The 22,871-nt window shown below is 33.5% G+C and overlaps 1 protein-coding gene across 1 annotated transcript; it reads right to left on the bottom strand.

Moving 5' to 3' along the window:
* Positions 1–1,724: 1,724 nt before the first annotated feature.
* LOC109190172 (nudix hydrolase 18, mitochondrial-like) lies at positions 1,725–3,943 on the bottom strand. The gene is made up of 5 exons (XM_019340624.1): positions 3,586–3,943; positions 3,114–3,243; positions 2,880–2,963; positions 2,658–2,786; positions 1,725–2,557 (listed from the first exon to the last, which is right to left on the bottom strand). The coding sequence occupies exons 1-5, from the start codon at positions 3,672–3,674 to the stop codon at positions 2,105–2,107; spliced, it is 885 nt and encodes a 294-aa protein (XP_019196169.1). The 5' UTR covers positions 3,675–3,943; the 3' UTR covers positions 1,725–2,104.
* Positions 3,944–22,871: the final 18,928 nt, after the last annotated feature.

The raw sequence follows: 22,871 nt of genomic DNA, 5'->3' as shown, positions 1-22,871 counted from the left end.
TTACTGAGATGAAATTTTTTATTAATTTTTTTGGTACTTTTCTTCTTTCGTTTTCGTATTATAATTTTTTTTCGTATTTTTCTTTTTTTTTTTTTTCCTAAATGTTTAGGCCTTCTCTGCGTTTTTCGCTTCTCATTTCTCCGATACCAAACTCCGCAGAGCAGGCCTGATCGGAGAAACGAGAAACGAAAAAACACAGAGCAAGCCTATAAGTTTAGGAAAAAAGAAAAATACGAAAAAAAAAATAATATGAAGGCGAAAGAAGAAAAATACAAAAAAAAAAAAAAAAAAAAAAAACTAATAAAAAATTCAATGTCAGCAATATTATTACTCGTAACCAACAGAAAACCTGTAAAAAGTTCTAGAGGAAAAAAATTATGATTTATAACTCTAAATATCTCTTATTAAAGATCATGGTGCAGCATAAATAATCAGGAATGGTTCATGGTGCGGGAAGACACTTTAACTTAAAAAAAAAAAAAAAAAATTGGGGACCACCCAATGCTCTCAGCAAGTGCATACAATGCATGCACAATGCACACTAGCGTTTTTTTTTTTTTTTTGAATTTTTTAGAAAACTCATACCAAATACCTATTTAGCAGTAAACACCCCATCTCTCTCATCTCTTCTCCATTTAGAAAAAAAATCTGACCAAAGATTCAAAGAACACCAATCGGTGATGCTCTGACTTAAGAATTAGCCAACACAAAGAATAATGCAAAGTTTTCACATGCTTAGTTTCATTTTAATAATATTCTGTAAGGAGTTTTAAGTAGTAAATAAACTATAATAATCAATGTATAGAGTGAGGAAGTCCCATCAACATATAAAAATGATATTTTTTATAAAAACATATATTACAAATTTCTTAATTTTGAAAAATAAAAATAAATTGAAGTAATAAAGATGAGTCAAAATAGGGCTACAACCCACATGCTACTGTCCATAAGAAACAACATTGTCTTTGAACCATGTCTGGTTGTTGAGAGTTTTTTTTTTCCTTTTAAATTAGTACTGCCAATAGAAGCCCCAACTTGTCATCAGATAAGTTAACAAACCCACAGTTTTTAAATCAAACAAAAACATTTCCAAAAACAATTAACATTAAACAAACAAAAAAAAAAAAAAAAAAAATTGTTGCCATTCTCTAATGTTATGTTCTGCACCAACCAAACCATTAAAATAGTCACCGACCTATCCTATAAAAATATGATAGGTGGGGGAAACCCAAACAAGTTAATTTTGTAATAACAAGATTCCAAGTTCGACTTGTGGTGGAAACAGCCTATTAGTCGTCTTAGTTCGAGTTGGTCAACAATGAACAATCTAGTGACTGCAGGGTTTACCTTGTAAATACCTTTTAAATAGTGACTGCAGATTTCCCTAGTCAAAAAAAAAAAAAAAAAAAAAAGAGGGTTGTGCGATAATATGTTATGTTTCACAGAACCCGCAACTGTGATTTGTCTTCAACCAAGATGTTCTTCTGCAATTCACATAAATCTGATAGCAAGACACAGTCTGGGGCATCAGTTTAGGAAACCATGAAGTTTTCCAACAGTGAGTCAATAGAGACAGCTATTCAAGTATGTATATATATATATATGGAGACATGCATGATGTGTATCTCTTCTTCATGGCAGGTTCGTAGTATGACTGCATTCAGCTTCACAATTCTGAATTCACATATAGGCAGGCAGGCAGGAAAAAACATTTTCAAATGGTATGACTGGTAAAACGAAAGAATAATCCATCTTTTTCATCAGTTTCTGAATCAGATAGTTGAATGAAGGGGAACTGAGAAACACTTGTGTTGTTATTGCTTACATGGCTATGGCTGTACAGCTCATATGGTTGTACAATATCTAACCTAATGGTTCAGGGAATCTGAACCAGCTTGAGATGAAAGAATGGATGGATCTCATTACATTGCTAAAGAATGAAAGAATATAATGATCATGTTAGGAATTAATAAGGTTCTTTAACCTCTACTTTCATGTGAACCCAAGTTTCCATGTTTTGTGTGTCCTTTAATTAGCAAGCTAGCAAGCTAAGAAACGAAACGATCAACCAAGTTCCTCTGATCTTCTTCTGCTGGCGATCGAGCTAGCTTAGCTTCCTCAAGAACTCCATGGAACAGCTTGTTCTTGGTTCTTCATTTCTATGCAGACTGATGCCCATTCTTGGTTCCTCCGTCCTCAAGAATTCAAAGGAACAGCAGCTTGTTCGGGGATCTTCATTTCTCTGATGCAGACTTTGAGCTACAATGCTGAGGGGTTCATCGCTCACCAAGATCTCTATCAGTAACTGATGATGATGACGCTCTTCCACCTTTCTTTTCACACTCTCACCAACACCACTACTCATTCTCGTTTCTTCTTTTCTGTTCCCCTGGGCCAAAATTTCAATGCTTGGCTCTAATTCAATATTCCTCATCATGCCATTTCTTGCCTCATTCTCATCTTCTTCTTGTTGAAGGGTAAGCTGAGAAACCAAGACATCCAAAGCTTCCTTCATCCATGGATGAAAGCATACTTCCATGGCTTCCCTATACGACACCTGAAAAAAATACATAAAACATCATGACTTGTTCGTTCTTGAACGTACTACTGGAAAATATAATCCCCGGGATCAAATTAGAACATAGTAAGTAAAATACCCATGATCGTTGGCGAACATCTTTCTCAGGCCAATCGTCAAGCTCCTCCAGAACAATCAAAGGCAGCATGAACCCCTCATGTAATACTCCTAGGCTCTTGCTCTTAAAAAACCATTTGCCTAAACAACTCTGCATATAATAATTAACATAAGATCAGACAATGAAACAAAAGTAAGCACATGAAACCTTAATTAAGATGCTTAATTAGTGCATGCTGCTTACCCCAACCTCTCCATATACTCCAGCCTCCTCAAAGGTTTCTCGAAGAGCCGCTTCTTCCAAAGATTCATCCTGTTCCCAACCACCCTATTCATTCCATTTCCATTATGAAGATGTCAATTATGGAGGGAAAGGAATCAGACAATTCTAAATTCAAGCTAGAACCATAACTTTGAATACTACCTAAATCCTATTAAAAAAACAACATATATAGGACTGGGGGCTCTGTAGTTCTACCTTAGGAAACATCATCCTTGGACTTTTCTGAGAGCTGACCAGAAGGAATTCCAGATCATCAACTAGGGGGGCCCCATGAATAATGGAACCTGCTGATTGCTTGCCTTCCCTGTATCTGTACGGAATGCAGCTGCATCATACAACATTGCAGCAAGAAAAGTCAATAATAATCATTAATACCTCAAAAAGGGATGATCATATATACTTTAGGCCTAGCTTTAATGTTAGTTTGAATTTGAATTTGAATTACTGTTCTTTTATCCCACCTTTTCTTGTATTTAATCACTAATAAACATACTCAAACAAAATAAAAATCTCAACTTTTCCTTAAATTTTAAGAACCCAGACGAGAATTCAACCTTGATTTCCCCCTTACCCACAGAAAGATATTTCTCCTAATTCAAAAAAAAAAAAAAAAAAAAAAAAAATCAAGAAAACCCAAAAGTTAAAGTGAAGAACATGGTATACATACCCAACAACCTGGCGACAACCTTGAACATTATACCTCTGCAAGTCCCTCCCAGTACGAGAACACATAGAATCCACCTTGGTGAGTTTCATCTCTTACTTTTTTACACAAATTAAACCTGAACCCCCTTGCTTCCTCAGAACAAATAATTAAGGTTTATTAACAGACAACAAAAGAAGAAGAAGAAAGACTCAAGGAAATGATCTGAAGAGAAGTTTTGAGGTTTTGGGTGTCTGTCATGAACTGTAGTAGAGCTAAATTAGGAAAATATGGAAATCTGGTTGAAAGTTTTATGTGATGGATGAACTACAAATGTTTGTGATATCTTGTTTTTCTTTTGCTGCTAGGAGAGGTGTGTCCACTCCTTTAATAAGCATCACACACCCCGGGAATAAAGCGTGGGGTTGGGCGTGTGGGCGTAGCCTGGGGGTCAATCATTACTTTATTATCATTATTATTATTGTTATTATTATTATTATTATTATTTCCGAAGTATTATTATCATTAATTTATGTTTTATTTTTAATGGGAGTTGTATTTTCTGGGAAGGAGGTTGCCGGTTGGCGGTTGCATATATGTTGGACCACATATGAGACAGTATTACACGGCGCGGTCAGTAAGTACATCACAAAAATTTTCAATTTACCTCCAAGTTTTTAGGTACCATTTTTCTAAAAAAAACTTTTAAATGAGTTTTCTTGACTTCTCATGTCTCAGATATTAATTTTACAAAAACTTTTTAAATGAGTTTTCTTGGCTTAGGTTATGGTGAGATGAATGCCACAGGTGAAAAATGCAATGAAATCTCAGTCATAGATCAACTCATCTTTATAAAAATTTGTCATTTATGATCAACAACAGTGTGCACCGAATGACACAACAATATGCTCTGGAGGCATAACAATATGCATGGAAGACAAAAATGTAAGTATGAGTGTGAGTGGTGTCTATATAGGTTATATATTTATAGAAGTATATATGTGGGCTTATCTATACCTATATTCTATTGACTATTTGATTTACCCCTCTATGATCATGTGTTATATGTTGATGTCAAACAAACTATTTTCTAGAACTATATATCTATACTTATGTTACAGGGTTGAGTGGTTTATACTTAGCATTATTTGCTAACGGGTTGTTTTCGTTGTTTTTCTTGATAACCCCTTTTAGGTATGAAGTATTGTTTTGTTGAAAGCGCGCCTTGAGGAGCTAGATATATAGTGTATCTCATTTCTAGTTCTTAGTATGTAGACCTTGTTACCCTATGTTCATGACCAGTACTTTGATTAGTTTGATGTAGTGGTAGACTACCTACCTTTTTTGTTGGTGCTTGGACACCCGGGTCTGTGAACCCTTATTTTGTTGAATATTGAGTTGTGACTCTAGTGTGTTTAGCCTTGTAGACTTGTAGTCATCCTAGTGCGGGTGGCTGCAGCAGTAACATTCCCCTTGATGTTTAGATTATGAATTTGACTATCTTAATCCAGCACTTATGCCTTAATCTCTATCCTTAAATGTATGTTTTACACTAGGCTCGTAAGTATGAATTTGCGACACCCTAACCCCGATCATGTCATGTGGTTTGTGCTTTATCCTATTTTTCCCGCAGCCACCACACTTGGGCAGCCACAGGAACTCAAGCCAGAACTGCCAGGCGCTAACTCTGCAGAGCCTACGCAGTCCGATAACGAACCAGAACTGTCATGCGACGATTTTGTCGCGCCTGAGCAGTTCGGCAGCCACCCTGGTCTTCCGCCAGGACAGTCTGCATCCGGACTAGACGCCCCACCTGAACAACTTACTACATGGCCTCGTGGCCGGCCACGAGGTAAGTCCATGAAGTCCACAACTCAGATTCACACGATGAGCACTCGTAGTCGGTCTCAAGCTCCTCCATCAGCTCTGACTGTTCAAGTTTGTCCTACGAATCCCACTTGTTACACTCAGACAATTAAACATTCAGAATGGCGTGAGGCGATGGATCAAGAATTTAATGCCCTTCTACAAAATCAGACATGGTGTCGCATACCCTCTTAGGCAGGTATGAATGTTATTGGGTGTAAGTGGATTTTTCGCACTAAAAGGAAAGCATATGGCTCCATTGAGAGACACAAGGCAAGATTAGTAGCAAAAGAGTTCAATCAGGTATCTGTGCAAGATTTCTTTGATACATTCAGTCCAGTAGTTAAACTAACTACTGTTAGGTTGCTTCTTTCCTTGGCTTTATCATTTGATTGGACTATTAGACAGCTTGATGTTCATAATGTCTTTCTAAATGGAAATTTGTCTGAAAATGTGTACATGAAACAACTACCTAGTTATATTGATGCTTAGTATCCCAATCGTGTCTACTTGTTGAAATACACCAAAAATACACACAACACAACCAAAAAATACATCATATAACTCACCACCCCCAATGATGTATTTCTGAACACTGTGTGGTGTTTTTATTCATACCTAATGGTGCGTTCGGGTGATGCGTACCTAATTTGTACATGTTTTTTTGGTGTGCATTTTTTAACATGGATGGTGTATATTTGTATAATTATTAGTGCGGCCGCACGGGAAGGCGCGGCCGCACCTGAACTTGGCACCAACACGAATCCACAAATGCACCAGAGTAAGGTTAATAATGCACCAATAACAAACATAAAACACACAACACTATGATTTGCCCTATTCTGGTGCCCAATGACGACTTTAACCTTGCACGCGTAGTGTGAGAACGTGTGCAAAAATATTGGAGAAGCCTTGATGAATGTGATTCATTGAATTTATCTAATCTGATCTAATGGCCTGCAATTGATCGTACCGCCACACCTAATAACATTGCCGCACGTGAACTCCCCTCTATCTATCTATATATATATATATATATATATATATATTCTAAATTACGGAGTAATATATAGGCATATAGCTATCATAATCTAAGCCACAATTAGGGCGTGTAGGGTGAGAATGAATTATTGAGGTTTTAGTCAAGTGCTTCATTCATTATTAGTGGTTAGACTATCATTTTTTTTAATTATCATTATTTAATATTAGTTATAAAAAGAAAAATGCGAAGGCCAAATGAAAGGATATATGATGGAGATGAATTCGTGTTTTTATGAAGTGTTCTATTATATGTACTCTTTAATCTTATTCATAAATTTTACTTCATAATGTGACAGATTCTAATAAGTTATTTTTTTCATATAAGTTCAAAAATAAATGTCTATATCAAGTTTTTGTGTTTAAAAGTACAAGTTAAAAGTATAAAATGAGAGTACATGTAACATTTTTGTTTTAGAAAATGTCTTCTCACTGACATTATGTCATTATCGTATACCTGAAAAGAAACAAATGACAACACCCTTGTGGCTGAAATTAATATTCGTCTTCAATTTCTAGAATTTTTGTTTTGTGTTGTTTTTTTTTTTTTTGAAGTGTTTTTTTTCTTCAATACGATATTATAATAATTAATTATATATCAATATGTATTTTAGGGAGTCTCTTAAACAGGATTGAATAAGGGGAGGGTCTTTCATACACTATACGTACGAAATGATGAATTATTGATCATCTCACTGTAATTTAACTGAACTTAATATGAGTAGTAAAATCTTGAAGCCAATTTTTTAATCAAAATTAAAACTCAAGCTCGATTAATTAAACTCTTACCTTTTGAGTTTGAGCTCAACTCGGTTCAAGTTCAAGCTACTCGAGTTGAATTTTGAAAAGTTTAAATTTGACTCCACTCATTAATTACTCGAAGTATTCGAACTCTAAATAGAATTCGAAGATTTGACAAATCAAATTCAAGTAACTTACAAATAGTTTGACCCGCTTTTACACTTCTAACCAACTAGCACAGAAGTGAAGTTGCGATATCACGATTTTAGGCAGTCATTATATTATAGACAGCGGTGCATGTGGACCGCGGTCAAAACGACACCGTTTCTTTAAGTAAAGAAACGGCCCGCCGTTAGAGTTAACGGAGTCCGCTTATTTGGTGTATTAAACACCAACTAATACTACAGTATATCCAAACCGACACTACAGTTATATCAAAATGATACTGTAGTTATAGTGAAATGAAACTGCAGTGTATATAAACTGAAACTGAATAACATTTCACATATTTGAGTGTATATTGTACAATGAAGCTGTAATTATATCAAAATGATCATGTAGTTGTGTTTTAATGAAACTATAGTGTATATAAAATAAAATTAAATAACATTTTCACATATTTGTGTCTATAAATATCGAATGAAACTATAGTTATATCGAAATGAAACTGTAGTTGTGTTCAACTGAAACTGCAGTGTATACAAAATGACACTGAATAACAGAGTTACTTTTTGCAAAAGAGTGCGAAACGGCGGAAACAAACACTGTTAATTTTCATTTTAAAAAAAAAAGACGCGCGGTGCATAATCGATTATGCACCGCGGTGCATAATATAATTTGCCGATTTTAGGACACTCGATTGGATGATTTGTCTAAATTGTTGGGTTTAGATGCCGCAAGAGTAGTCCTATTTAATTAATTGATAATTGCTCTACTAGCTTGTTTTGTTAATTTGTCTTAGTTATTTTTCTTTCCGTTGTACCAAAAAACTTCTATATAACAAATAATTATTTCTAATTTCTAACTAACAAAGATTAAATTATTTAAAAATAATATTAAAAAAAGGTCACACAGTTAAGTACCACAATAGTCTATGGCAAAAAATTAGACTTTTGAATTGATGATCCTCCGAACCGCCTTGTCCGTGCTCTAGAGGAAGACTTTGAGGGTGTTCCATCTTGGTGTCAAATGTTTAACTAGTCTGTATGTATTTAGGTGTCCTCCTTCCCTATTGATCCAAAAAAAAAAAAAAAATAGACTTCTGAATTTAATTTTTTTTTAATTAAGTACCATAAATAGTCATTTGGATACATAGAGGTCATTTGTCGATATCCTACGAATTAAATCATTTTAAAAATCATAATTTCCTAATCCGTCATGACTTCACTGTTCGTGTCTACCACCACCTTCCTCAGTCGAAGAAGGTGATGACCATCTTTAGATATGAAGAAGGCCATGGTCCCCTTCGTCGATTAAAGAAAGCGGTCAGCGACAGTTGACGACGATCAATAGGTCCGTGAGCTATGCCATCGTAATTTTGTTGGTAACATGTTGGTTATTGATTACCTTTTTTGGCGGACTCAAATGATTCCTTTCTTGTGTGGTCAGGGCCTTCTAGGGTTTGTAGATGGTACGTTTCCCTGCCTGGAGTACACTGTTCCGATGTCGTCATTGGAAGTTGCTGTCGTGGAGTCTGCGTCGGCTTCTCTTTCTCGGACTACTTGGCTTCAACAGGACCAAGTTATTCTCTCAATGCTAATCTCCTCCATGTCTGAAGAGATTATGCACCAAGCGGTTGGCAGGTCCACGTCCAGGCAACTATAGCTGTCCATTGAGCAAAGCTTTTATTCTTTGACTCGAGCACGAGCGTTGCATCTTCTCGGCCAGGTGCAAGCTCTCCGACAGGGTGACTCATCCATCTCCGACTATCTAGGACGGGCACAGGTTTTGGTCGAGGATCTGGCTTTGGCAGGCCGGCCGGTCAGTCTGGATGATCAAAACCTCTATGTCTTCCGTGGGTTACGATTGGAGTTCCAGCTGCTTGTTGCAACGCTGACCAAAGGAGATATAGTAACCCTAGCTGAGCTTTCTAACTTTTTGATTTCTCAGGAATTCATTTGTGCTGACGACGGTGATCCGGTGGTGCCTTCTGTCATGACTACTCGGCGTGGAGGTTGTACTGGTGGTGGTCAGTCCTCGACACAGCAGAGAGGTGGTGGTCGTGGACATTGGAATCGGGGGCGTGGCTGCGGGAGCAGGTCTCGTAACTCTGGAGTACGCTGCCAGATTTGCAACGGTAATGGGCATTCGGTGTTGACGTGTTATCGAAGATATTCGGAGGCTCCTGGATTGCAGGCACACATGGCGTATTCGGATGATGATGTTAGTTCTGTTGGCTCACATCAATGGTTTCCCGATACAGGAGCCACCAACCATGCCACACCAAACTCGTCTGTGATGTCATCTTCGGCTGGTTATACTGGACCTGGCACGCTCCGTGTAGGAAACGGAACATGTTTGCCCATTGTTAGTGTTGGATCTGCTTCGTTTGCCAATGCGTCTAGATCATTTAAATTATATAATGTTTTGCATGTTCTCGGTCTTTCTACGTCATTATTATCTGTTTAGAAATTTGCTAATGATAATAGTGTGCTTTTTGAATTTCACCCTCGTTGTTTCTTTGTGAAAGACCTTACAACCAAGGCGGTCCTATTTAAAGGGCACACTTCGGGAGGTCTCTATTCCTGGCTTGTTGCTCGATCTAGTCCTTTTGCGTTCGTTGCTGCTCGTGCCTCTCCCTCGGTGTGGCACAATCGGCTTGGTCATCCATATCTTAGAGTCTTGCGTCAAATTTTACAATTATGTTTTGTTTCTAATTCTAGTGTTAGTGATTTATCTTCTCTTTGTTCTGCATGTCAGTTAGGGAAATCCTCTCGATTTCCTTTACCACGTGTTCAAACTTCTAGTTCGCATGTTTTGGAGTTAATATACATCGATATTCGAGGCCCTGGGCTTTTAATTTCGTCTAATGGGTATAAATATTTTGTGTTATTTGTGGATGACTATACTCGCTTTATTTGGTTTTATCCTATGCGTGCCAAGTCTAATTTATATTCCATTTTTATCGTTCTCGTACCATGGTTGAACAGCCTTTCTCCCATAAAATTTTATCAATTCAGTCTGATTTAGGGGGAGAGTACAAAAAATGACATTCCACACTCGCGTCTCTTGGTATTGTTCATAGGCTGTCCAGTGCCTACACCCATGAACGAAATTGTCGGGTATAACGTAGGCATCGTCATGTGGTTGAAACTGGGTTAGCGTTGATGGCTCAAACGTCTATTCCCTCTCGTTTTTTGGATTATGCATTTGAGACCGCAGTTTATTTGATAAATAAAATGCCTACTAGAGTGATGAATAATGACAATCCCCACTATCGTCTTCATCATTCGTATCCATCTTACTCTTTTTTTTTAGGGTGTTTGGTTGCTTGTGCTTTCCTTTGTTGCATCCCTATAATCGTAATAAATTACAGTTTTAGTTAGCTCTGTGTATTTTTTTTAGGTTATCCTGATTCCATTCGTGGCTATCGTTGCATGGATATAATGACTAACAAAATTTTCATCTGTCGTCATGTACGATTTGATGAATATGTGTTTTCGTTTGCCTCTTCTTCTTCTATGCAGCCTACTATTTCTACTACAAGTTTGCCTTAGGGTGCATCTACTGTTGCTACGAGGAGACCATCATTTTCTAGCGCTTTGCCCAGTCAGCTGGTTGACCAGCCCTTCACTGTCGTGTCTTCTAACTCACAGTCCACGTCTACACCGGTGAATCCTCTAGTGCCTGAGCCTGTTGCAAGAAGGCGTCCTCGTGGTGCATGGTGTAGTAGTAGGACGTGCTCGGTCGCATTCAATAACCCTGCGCAGCATGTCATGCACGCAGATAGAACCCGGGCTATGGTCTCATAGGTTGGCTTGCCGGAACCGACATGTTTCTTGCATGCAGTTTTGTATCCTGAACGGCGTGAAGCTATGAGCCTTGAGTTCAACGCGCTACTTCAGAATAACACTTGGCGGTTGGTTCCTGTGACTCCAGCTATGAATGTTGTAGGTTGTAAATGAGTTTTTCGTACGAAACAAAAAGCCGATAGTCCGGTTGAGCGGCATAAAGCTCGCCTAGTTGCCAAGGGGTTTAACTAAGTTGTAGGACAGGATTTCTTTGAAAAATTTAGTTTGGTGGTTAAACCAACAATAGTTCAGATTCTTCTTTCATTGGCTATCTCGCAGGATTAGTCGATAAGGCAGCTTGACATATATTCACAATGCATTTCTAAACGGGACTCTGGCTGAGACGGTTTATATGCGTCAACCGCCTGGTTACGAGGACAAAACTCATCCTACTCATGTGTGTTTATTGCAGCAGTCTCTCTATGGACTTAAATAGACAGCCCGTACTTGGTTTACCCGGTTGCATGATTTTTTTTTTATCTCTGTGGGTTTCTGTCCATCTGAAACTGATGTTTCTCTTTTTGTGTATTCTCATGGTGGTGTGCAGCTATATTTGTTGGTCTATGTAGATGACATCTTGGTGATGGGCTCTGACTCGCTTCGTGTCTCAGAACTTATGACTAAAATGGCAACAGAATTTAAGGTACAGGACATGGGCTCTCCGTCTTTCTTTCTAGGCATTGAGACCATCCCGTTAGAAAATGACATGCTTCTATCGCAACAGCGTTATATGGGTGATATTTTGAAGCGGGCAGGCATGGTAGATTGTTGGCCCATGGCCACCCAGGTTTCATTGGTTCATAATGCAGATGAAGAAAATGCGACTTTGTATGCTGATCTGACTCAATATTGGAGTCTTCCTGGTGCTCTACAGTATCTTACGGTAACTCGTCCTGATCTGTCCTTTGCGGTTAATAAGCTTTGTCAGTATATGCATGCGCCTAGCACTGCTCATTGGGGTATGCTTAATCGTGTCCTTCGGTATGTCAAAGGCACTTTACACTATGATTTACATATTAATAAGTCGTTGCTTGTTGATATTCATGCTTTTTCTTATTCTGACTGGGCTGGTAACCCGGATGATCGGAAGTCAACGAGTGGTGTTGCGGTGTTTTTGGGCAACAATTTGGTATCCTGGACTTGTCGCAAACAACACACCATGGCTCGCTTTTCTACTGAAGCAGAATATAAAGCACTTTGTTCGAGATAAGGTTGTTAAAAATGAGATACAAGTTAACTTTATATCCACCAAAGATCCGTTGGCTAACATCTTCACTAAAGCTCCCTCAAGGTCGCTGTTCTCAGGGTCGCTGTTTGCTTTTATACGTACCAAACTCAATGTTGTGGCTCATCAACCTTGTTCTTGAGGGAGAGTGTTAAGAGTCAACTATTTGTATTGTACTAAGACTTGTCTTCCATGTTTATATTTATGTCTTGTACACTTTGTGATCAATTCAATTCAAATTATCTAATCCTCATCAAATGAATGATTTTACTATTTTTTTTTGAATGTATGAATGAATGATTTTACTATGTTTGAGTGTTTAATTAAAAAATTTTAAAATTCAAAAAATTAATTACTCTTTCATCAAAAATTAAACTTATTTAATCATTTTCACTTCAAAATATCATACAAAATTATTTCGCGTAAGAATCAACCTCCATCTAATTATAAATCTTGAGAATCTAGACTCAATTAACGGGTCAAAACTATAATAGCAGTGCCACCAAAATCAATAGTGGTAAAATAAAATGTGGAGAATTGTTTAAAGGAATCTAGAATATGTGAAATTTTCTATCTGAGAAACACAAACACGGTGTTAATACCAAGTCTAATTCGGACTTTTCAGTTTTTTTTTTTTCTTTTTTTAAGTATGTGATAATTATTCATCATATAGAATAGGACATCCATTGATTAAGATTGCAACATGTGTGTGCTTGGATAGCTAATCGTAGCTCGAACCGTGGCTCAATCATCACATACCAAGTGTACCACTAACTATCAATCATTATTGCATGGACAATGGTCCACACAATTGTGTGGACCATAAATAAAAAGTGTTTTTTTAATGTACTAAAAATACATTATTTGTATACTAAAAATACATTATTTGAGGGTACATTATTTAGTACTAAAAGTACATTATTTTATATATACTATTAAATAATATACCTTTAGTATATTAAAAAGGTACCCTATATTCATTTGTGTGGACCATGGTCCATACAATAATTTGCCACTAACTATTGGTTGAAAGATAACCCCTATTATATCATTGATTTTATTTACTTGCAACAAATAAACCTTCTTTTAAATTTTTGTTATTCAATCATTTAATAAAAAGAATAAGGCCCCGTTTGGTAAAATGCTATTAGCTGATTGTGTTAATTAGAGGGTATAAATAGTTGATAACATTAGCTAGAAAAGTGTTTGGTAAATTAGTTGTTAGCTGATAGCTGTTTGGTATAATTTCTTTTCTTAAAAAGCTAATTGAAAAAAGTTGCTTGGAGTAGCTTTTTGAATTTTAGCCTTTTGGAGTTGCAAAAATTTAATTAACCAAACATTTATATTGATATTTAACTAAATCAAACAATTAATAGTGGTTAAATAAGCCAAAATTGACCTATAGGCCAATTTTTTACCAAACAAGGCCTAAATATTTAATTTCATCATTCAAACATCCTACCCTATCATGCAATCTCACTCTAATTACATGTTACCTCTCTTTATTAACAATGAAAATTAAACAAATAATTAACTGTGGCAAAAAATAAAAATAAAAATAAAAGTTAATGATGTAACGATGTAACATTAAAAGAGCATGACTAAATGTAACAATACCACAATAGTCTATGACTTAAAATGAATTTTGCTCTTTTAAATGCTAAATAACTTTTTAAAAAATAAATAAATAAATTTAAGATGTCGATTAGTATTGGTTCAAAGTACTAGTACTATCAAAGTGAGCTGACAATGAAGGGCTCGTCAAAGTTGTTGCATTGTGAGCTTCTAAATCCCTAGCTTGCCCCTACCTCATTAGGTGGTGAAGCGGGCGATCGGACATGTTAAATCTGTTTTAATTGCTTTACGAACTATATTGGTTATGTATAACTAAATATGAATATAAAAAATTTTGGTGTTCATACTAGATGCATTGGGAATATTATCCCCTTATGGTGTTCATACTAGATGCGTTGGGAATATTATCCCCTTAATGTCTCCAAAGTTGTTTTTGAGTTGTATACTTGTATCCAATATAATTAGTATATAGATTTTTCCAATTTCATTTGCCGACTTAAGTTTTTTGAAGAATATAATTGAAATCTGAAAAATGATAAGAGTATAAATTTTTAAAGAGTTAATTACCAAAATGGTCCCTTGACTATAGCGAAATTATCAAGTTGGTCCTTGATTATTTTTTAACCAATTAAGTCCCTCAACTTTAAAAACTTTAACCAATTTGGTCCTCCGTTTGTTTGACTGTTAGTCAACCGTTAACTTGGGACCAAATTGGTAATTTCGCTATAGTCAAGGGACCATTTGGTAATTAACTTTAGGGGTGGGCAACTCGGTTTAGTTTTCTCGAATTGAACCATACCGAACCGAACCGAACTAGTTTGGTTCGGTAATATAACGAACAACCGAACGGTTCGATAAAAAATTGATCCGAACCGATCCGAATTGTTCGGTAAAAAATTGAACAGAACCAAATACCGTTTGATTCTTTAAAAAATATAATAATAATAATAATAATAATAATAATAATAATAATAATAATAATAATAATAATAATAATAATAATAAAATAAATAAATAAATAAAAAGTAAATCCAAGTCCCTTGCTACTTGCTCTACCGTTCGGTTCGAGTTTTTACTGAACCGTTCAGTATATAAGAATCTATTACCGTTCGGTTGTTCGGTATATTAACGAATCTAACTAGTTTGGTACGGTTCGATTCAAGAAAACTTAACCGAATTGCCCACCCTTAAAGTTAATTACCAAAATGGTCCCGTGACTATAGCAAATTATCAATTTGATCCCAAGTTAACTGTTGACTAACGGTCAAACAAACGGAGGACAAAATTGGTTAAAATTTTTAAAGTTGAGGGACTTAATTGGTCAAAAAAATAGTTAAGGACCAAATTGGTAATTTCGCTATAGTCAAGGGACCATTTAGATAATTAACTCATTTTTAAATGAAAATTTCTATCTAAGACAATATTTTTTATTTGATTACCTGTCATGTTAAGATGTCTTTTATTATAACGTACTATTAATTTGTTATTCTCGTAATAATATCTACTATACTAATAAGAGCCCAAGAGAGTTAGGCCCTATAATGGGTAGAAAAAATGGCAATCAAGTTTTTTAATCAAATGAATAGTTCAGATTGATCAGATTTTAATTTTTCCCTGAGATTTCCTAATTTATTCTTAATGAATATGATTATCCGTTAACTTTTCCGTTAAATATTATCTTTTCCGTTAGTTTCTGTTAGTTCACCGTTAACTAACTCATTAATTTTAATAAGAAAGGTCTCAGGTTCGAACCCCATCCCAATCAAATTAAAGTTGACATAATTAGTACTCTATTTTACTCTTATTAAATTAATTAATAATTTAGTAGCTATAACAAAAAATAATACATATGCATTTCTTTAATTTAGAATTATGTGTGTACTATGTCTTTATTCAAAAAAATAATTATTCATTATCAATAATTAAATAAGAGAAATAATTTCATTAGTTATATTGTCTTTATTTTTTTTCAATGTAAAAATTCTTTACATTCAAATTAATCAATTAATTATATTCACTACATTGTCTATTATCTTTTTTTGTGCACTATTTTTTTTTAATTAAATATCAAAGTTATAATACCAAATAATGCTATATATTTATTTACCAAGTATTTTATTAATACCATGAAAAAATTAAAAATTTAAAAAAATATAATTAATAAAGCCAGTCATATTAACTACTTGAGGAATTTGTTGACAAAGAGAGTATTCAAATCACACAACAAATTGAAGTGAGAACTACATCGCAATGTCCTTGTTTGATAATCGGCAGTTAGCGGTTAACGTTAGCGGATTTGACCAGCGAATTATATTAACGGTTGGTAAAAAGATATTTGAAAAAATTAGTCGTTTAGATTAACATGTAAAATGACCTAAGGATATACATATAATAAATATAATAATAATAATAATAATAATAATAATAATAATAATAATAATAATAATAATAATAATAATAATAATAATAATTGTTATAACAAAATTAAAAAAAAAAAGTATAATTAAGCCAATCATATTAACTACTTGGGGAATTTATGGACAAAAAGAGTATCCAAATCACACAACAAATTGATGTGGAAAACTATCTCGCAATGTCCTTGTTTAGCAATCAGCAGTTAGCCCTTCAATATTAGTATATATTTAATATTTTATGCCCTAATTTTTATTTGCTCTCCCTTATTTCCCGTATTTGGTTTCAACCATACGCATACAACTATTTTATTGACAATTATAATTAATCTTCTCCCAATTATAATTAATCTTGACTATATTATCTTGCATTTGTAAACTTAGAATTACCTATTTAAATACGCAAATTCAACATTTTATTATCTATGCATGAACAATTCTAATATAATCTTGCATTGATATATTTTATAGTACTTAAATATATAAAAAATATATATATAATTAATAAAGCCAATCATATTAACTACTTGAGGGATTTGTTGACAAAGAGAGTATTAAAATCACACAACAAATTGAAGTGAGAACTACCTCGCAATGTCCTTGTTTGATAATTAGTAGTTAGCGGTTAGCGTTAACGGATTATATCAGCGGATTTGACCAGCGAATTATATCAACGGTTGGTAAAAAGATATTTCAAAAAATTAACTGTTTAGATTAACATGTAAAATGACCTAAAGTAGTTACCTTGATATACTTTATAGTACTTATTTAAAAAAAAAAAAAAAAAAAACATTGGGCATTATCTCAATCGCGCAATGCGCGTAAAAAACTAGTAGATATAATATGAGTCCAAATTGTATCGTATGGATACAAATAATAAAAGAACAAAAATATCTAATCAAAATCTAAAGATAACTAAAAAAAGATCTTGAAAAGACCAATCAATTTGCATCCTCAATGACAGACAATGGTGGTGCCTAAGCTCTTTGCATCTATATCACTATATATATGCACTCTCAGCAATAGTAAGAATAATAATGCTTAATTATTCTAACAACAAAAGTTTTGCTAAAGGTAATGACTTATGATTAATCAATCATTAAATTAACGAATCTTTTATTTATATAATTAATTAATTATAATGTGTTATTTATATTATGAAACATTTTTATCGTCTTTAATTTTTTGTTAACTTCTTCTTTTTTTTTTTTTTTTTTGTCTTTTCAACTATTGTTGTAGAGTTCTCTACTAGATTATTTTTGAAATCAAAACTTGTTGAGAGGTCAATTTTAAGAGTTTAATTGAGAGTTTAGTCATTCATATTTAATTTTTAAACTTAAAAAGTGTGCTTGTAATTAACTTCATTTTTACTTCAAAAATTGTTAATAACTTAGAATTAATATTGACAAGTTCTCATTGAAAAGTAAAGCTTTTATTCTTTCTCATTTCATAATTCCATTCCCATACTTTACAACAACTTTTAGACATAAAAGTCGAAGTAAAGAAAGATTATTTCAGTTTAAGACAATCTAACAAAAAAAGAATAATAATAATAATAATAATAATAATAATAATAATAATAATAATGTTATAATAAAATTCATATATCACTCATTAATTAAGAAAGGTGATTAAGGTTTCAAGTTTAACTTCTTGCGTGAAGTTTTTATTGACTTTATTGGTTTGAGCAAATCAGTTATAAGGAACTTAGGTTGGTTTATGTTCTTGTGATCCTTTGTTGGCTAGCATCACAAAGTGAGTTTCACTCATAGTGCACCTTGGGGTAGCGGTTGTGCATTTTTTTTTTTTTTTTTTTTTTTTTTTGTAAATCAAAGAAATGTGAGTAAAGTAACAAATAATTGTCTTGTTTGGTAACATAGTTAACTTATCGGTCAATTTTGACTTATTTGATCACTATTAGGTGTTTGATTTGGTTAAGGTTCAAATTGGCCACTAAACGTGACCTGAAAATGCAATTACACCACTGAACGAAAAAAAAAGGGTGCAATTAGGCTACTGAACACTCCAAATGTATGCAATTTCACCTGATAGCAGGTTACCATCAATTTTAGCAGGTTACCTGCTTACGTGGCAGCTGAGTTGTCATTTTTAATAATTTTAAATAATTTTTAATAAAGTTTAATAATAAAGTTTTTAAAAAAAAAAATTGGTTCAAATTTATTTTTTTTAAAATTTTTTATTTATTTTTTCATTTTAAAAAAAAAATTATTATTAAAAGTTATTAAAAATTATTAAAAATGCCAACTAAGCTGCCACGTAAGCAAGTAACCTGCTAAAATTGATTGTAACCTGCTATTTAGTGAAATTGCATACATTTGGAGTGTTCAGTCGCAAATTACGCCCTGGACCCGTGTCCACAATGCATTGTGGACACAAGTCCAAAACGACGTCGTTTTCAGGGAAATACGCGTCATTCCACTTTTTTTTTTAAAAAAAAATTGATTTTGTCTCGCCGTTAACGACGTTATTCGTTTGTGCCATTATAAATGTACAGTTATGGGACTATGAATGTACAGTTATGGAATTATGAATGTACAATTATGGAGTTATGACTGTAAGTTATAAAATTATGAACACAGAGCTCTGAAACTTTGGAATAATGACCAGGGATCGAGTCTCACCAGCGGCAGTGTGGGAGCAACCTCTCAAAGTGAGGGGGGTTCCTTGTGCGCAGTGAGCACCGGTCTAGCCTCTATGGTTCATGTTCAGTTGAGTCACCATGATTTACATCCTCCCAAAATGCTCTGTCGGGCCGGGGTGTGGGGGGCCCTTAAGGTTGGGGTTCAGCCTTTATTGGAATAATGAACACAGAGCTCTGACATTATGAACTTACAATTATGAACATATAGTGATAAAATTATGAACATAGAGCTCTAAAATTGTGAACATGGAGTTTCAAAAATTATGATTTTACGGTTATTGAATTATGAATGTACATTTACGGAATTATGAATGTACAGTTATGCAATTATGAATGTACAGTTATTGAATTATGAACACAGAGCTCTGTCATTATGAACTTACAATATGAACATATAGTGATAAACTTATGAACATAGAGCTCTAAAATTATGAACATAGAGCTTCAAAAATTATGAAGTTACAGTTATTGAATTATGAATATACAGTTACGGAATTATGAATGTACAGTTATGGAAGTATGAATGTACAGTTATGGAATTATGAACATAGAGCTCTCACATTATGAACTTACAATTATGAACATATAGTAATAAAATTATGAACATATACTCCTATAACGAAGCGGTCTGAAATTAAAAAAAAAAAAAAAAAAAAAAAAAAAAAAAAAAAAAAGGAAGATAACAGTGCCACTAACGGCATTGTTAGCTGGACACGAGTCCATAGCATAACGATTGGTGTTCAGTGGCCTAATTGCACGTTTTGGATGTTCAGTGGTCTAATTGCATCTTTTTTTCGTTCAGTGGTCTAATTGCATTTTCAGGTTACGTTCAGTGGCCAATTAGAACCTTATTCCAACAATCAATATGAATGTTTGATTAATTAGTTTTTTTTTTTTTTTTTTTTTTTTTTTTTTTTTTTTTTGTAACGGCTTATTAATTCAAAATTCGATCGACTTTTTGAGAAAGTCATTTTGCATGTAATGGGCTATCAACTAATTTACCAAACACTTTTATACAATCAGTTAATGTTATCAACTAGTTAACCCCACTAACTCAATCAGCTAACAACAATTTACCAAACACCCCAATATCAAAACTAAATTTTAGTTAAATAAACAATTTTTATCAATCCAATTAAGCTCAATTTGGGAGAACCGTGGGATTGGAGTAACCACTCCATGTAACCAACCCGACCTTACCCTCCAATTGATATTTCTACTATTGAAACAATGCACTATTTCAAAATCACAATGACCCTATTTAGTATAATAGTTAGTGTATATATCCACAAATTATTGTGTGGATCATAATAAAAAGTACATTTTAACACATTAAATGTACATTATTTTTGTACTGAATGTACATTATACAATATAATGTACACTCAGAACAAAAATAATATACATCTCCTGAATACAGTATACATTATTTTTGTATTGAATGTACATTATTTTACAGTAGACAAAATATGGTCCACACGATAATGATTGCTATAGACAAATTCTGTCTTATTTGATCATTATTAACTCTTTGACTTAGTTAAAAAATCAATATAAGGGGGGTGTTTGGCTAACGGCAGATAGCTGATTGGTTTAACTAGTAGTTGATGAATGATTGCATTAGCTGGTTTGACCATTTGGTTGTTTAGCTGGTTATAAAAAATTGTTTGGTAAATTAACTATTTACTATTAGCTGATTGAATGTAAAATGACTTTTAGGGGGCGTTTGGTTCACGGAATGTTAGATTACCTTAGGGAATGTTAGATTGCTGGGAATGTTAGATTACTCGAAATGTCAGATTCCTGTGTTTGGTAAAAAAGGGCTATGTAAAATGTCAAGGTAATCTAACATTACCTAAGTTTAGCAAGGGAATCACATTCCCTCAAAAAAGGGAAAAAATCTGATGTGGCGGTAATGTTAGATTCCAAGGGAATGTTATATAACTTCAACCAAACATAAGCATGTTAAATAACCAACCCAACATAACCTTTGTTATCCAATATAACCCCAACCAAACGCCCCCTTAAAGGTATGAGTATATTGTGTTATTTTAATCTTTAAATATAACAAGATTATAAACTCTTATTAATAAATAATTGTAAAATTTGGGTATCATCTATACTTTTTTTTATGGACATAAGTTAATTATTTTTGTTTATTTAACTCTTATTAAATTATATTCTAAAACAATTTTTATTAATTGTTTTCAATTTTAATATTTTAAAATGATTTACTGTAATAATAATAATACTAATTATTATTATTATTATTATTATTATTATTATTATTATTATTATTATAAAATGGCAAACCCACCACCCATTTAAAAGCAAATCACATTGATTTTCAAGGATAAAATAGTCAATATACAATTGATTTCAACCAGCTTATTCAAAAAGCTACATTCATTAGCTTTTCAATTTTTGGTTTATTGGCCCAATCAACTGGCCAATCAACCATTTACCAAACACTTCAAAACAGCTTATTGGTGGATCAAACAACGAAACTTGGTCAAATCAGCTAAAATTTGGCTGATCAGCCAATAACCAAACACCCCCTAAGTGTTGGGTTAATTAACTTTTTGTAACTCTAAAATACTAAAATTCAAAAATCTACTCAAAATAACTTTTTCAATTTACTTTTTGAAAAAAGAAAATTATACCAAACAGTTATCAGCTAACAGCTAATTTACCAAACACCTTTCTACAATCAACTAATGTTATCTATTAATTATATCATCTAATTAATCCAATCAGCTAATGTTATCTATTAAATATATCCTCTAATTAATCTAATCAGCTAACAGCTAACAACCATTTACTAAAAGGAGCAATATATTCAGATGATCGGCCCTCCAAAAATTGATTAGAATGTCAAATTGTTCCTAACACAATTTTAATCGTGTTAACTATCGTATTTCATACAACGTTTTCTACACACCTAAATGAAGCTTAGGCCCAAAATGCTTCCACGTGATATGTTCTCTAGGCCATAGCTAGGGGTCCAAGTTGCCAATTTCACAACTGTACTTTACCCTTTGAAAGCCATAGGTATCCAACTTTGATGATAAATTAAAGTTGATGTGCACATCTCAATTTTATTTACTTTAACGTTATTCGTTAGGACTTAGCGATCAGGCATCGGATACTGGTTCGATCTTTTGTTTCCCACTTTCACTAAAAGTTGAAAAGTTTTATCCTGAATTTACAGTGATGTTGACTAAAATGGTATATGCTTTCCACATTGTTTTGCTGTCATGTTAAGTTTTAGAGATCGAATTAGCTAGGTAAAAGAGTTAGGAAGTATGAAAATGAGAAATGAAAAAGGAAAAGGATGAGACGGAATATGAGGAAATAATTAATAAATTTTAAAATACGGAATATGAGAATAATGTAAATATATACAATATATATAGAGGTGTTTTACTTTGTTACTATTTTTTTCTTCTTTAAGATGCATAAATATTAATTGTTAATTATATTGGTCCTATAATTAAAAATAATAGAATAGTATGGTATATACAATATTAAATATAGAGACCAAATTGACAATTTGGAACAAGACTTTTGAAATTGAGCAAGTTGCATGAGAAGTGGATTAAATTAAATTTGGATGCATGCAAGCTAGCTACTCTAAAAATGTTGAAAAGTTGGTTAGGTGTGGGGTTTATTTATGGGAAAATATTATATTTAATTCCATTTTTACTCTCAACTTTTACTTTCACACACAAAATCTTGATGTACACACTTATATTGGGATCCACATGAAAAAAAAGTAACTT

This window comes from Ipomoea nil, unplaced genomic scaffold (assembly GCF_001879475.1).
Source record: "Ipomoea nil cultivar Tokyo-kokei standard unplaced genomic scaffold, Asagao_1.1 scaffold1572, whole genome shotgun sequence".
NCBI classification, from domain to species: domain Eukaryota; kingdom Viridiplantae; phylum Streptophyta; class Magnoliopsida; order Solanales; family Convolvulaceae; genus Ipomoea; species Ipomoea nil.
Note: the sequence above shows the minus strand (reverse complement) of the source record. Positions and strands in the feature narration are given on the sequence as shown.

Excerpts from the sequence above, each read along its gene's own strand:
- LOC109190172 (XM_019340624.1), bottom strand. The coding sequence starts at position 3,674 with ATGAAACTCACCAAGGTGGATTCTATGTGTTCTCGTACTGGGAGGGAC. Across the intron at positions 2,964-3,113 it reads CAAGGATGATGTTTCCTAAG|GGTGGTTGGGAACAGGATGA; the intron begins GTAGAACTACAG and ends TGGAATGAATAG. Across the intron at positions 2,558-2,657 it reads ATGTTCGCCAACGATCATGG|GTGTCGTATAGGGAAGCCAT; the intron begins GTATTTTACTTA and ends TATTTTTTTCAG.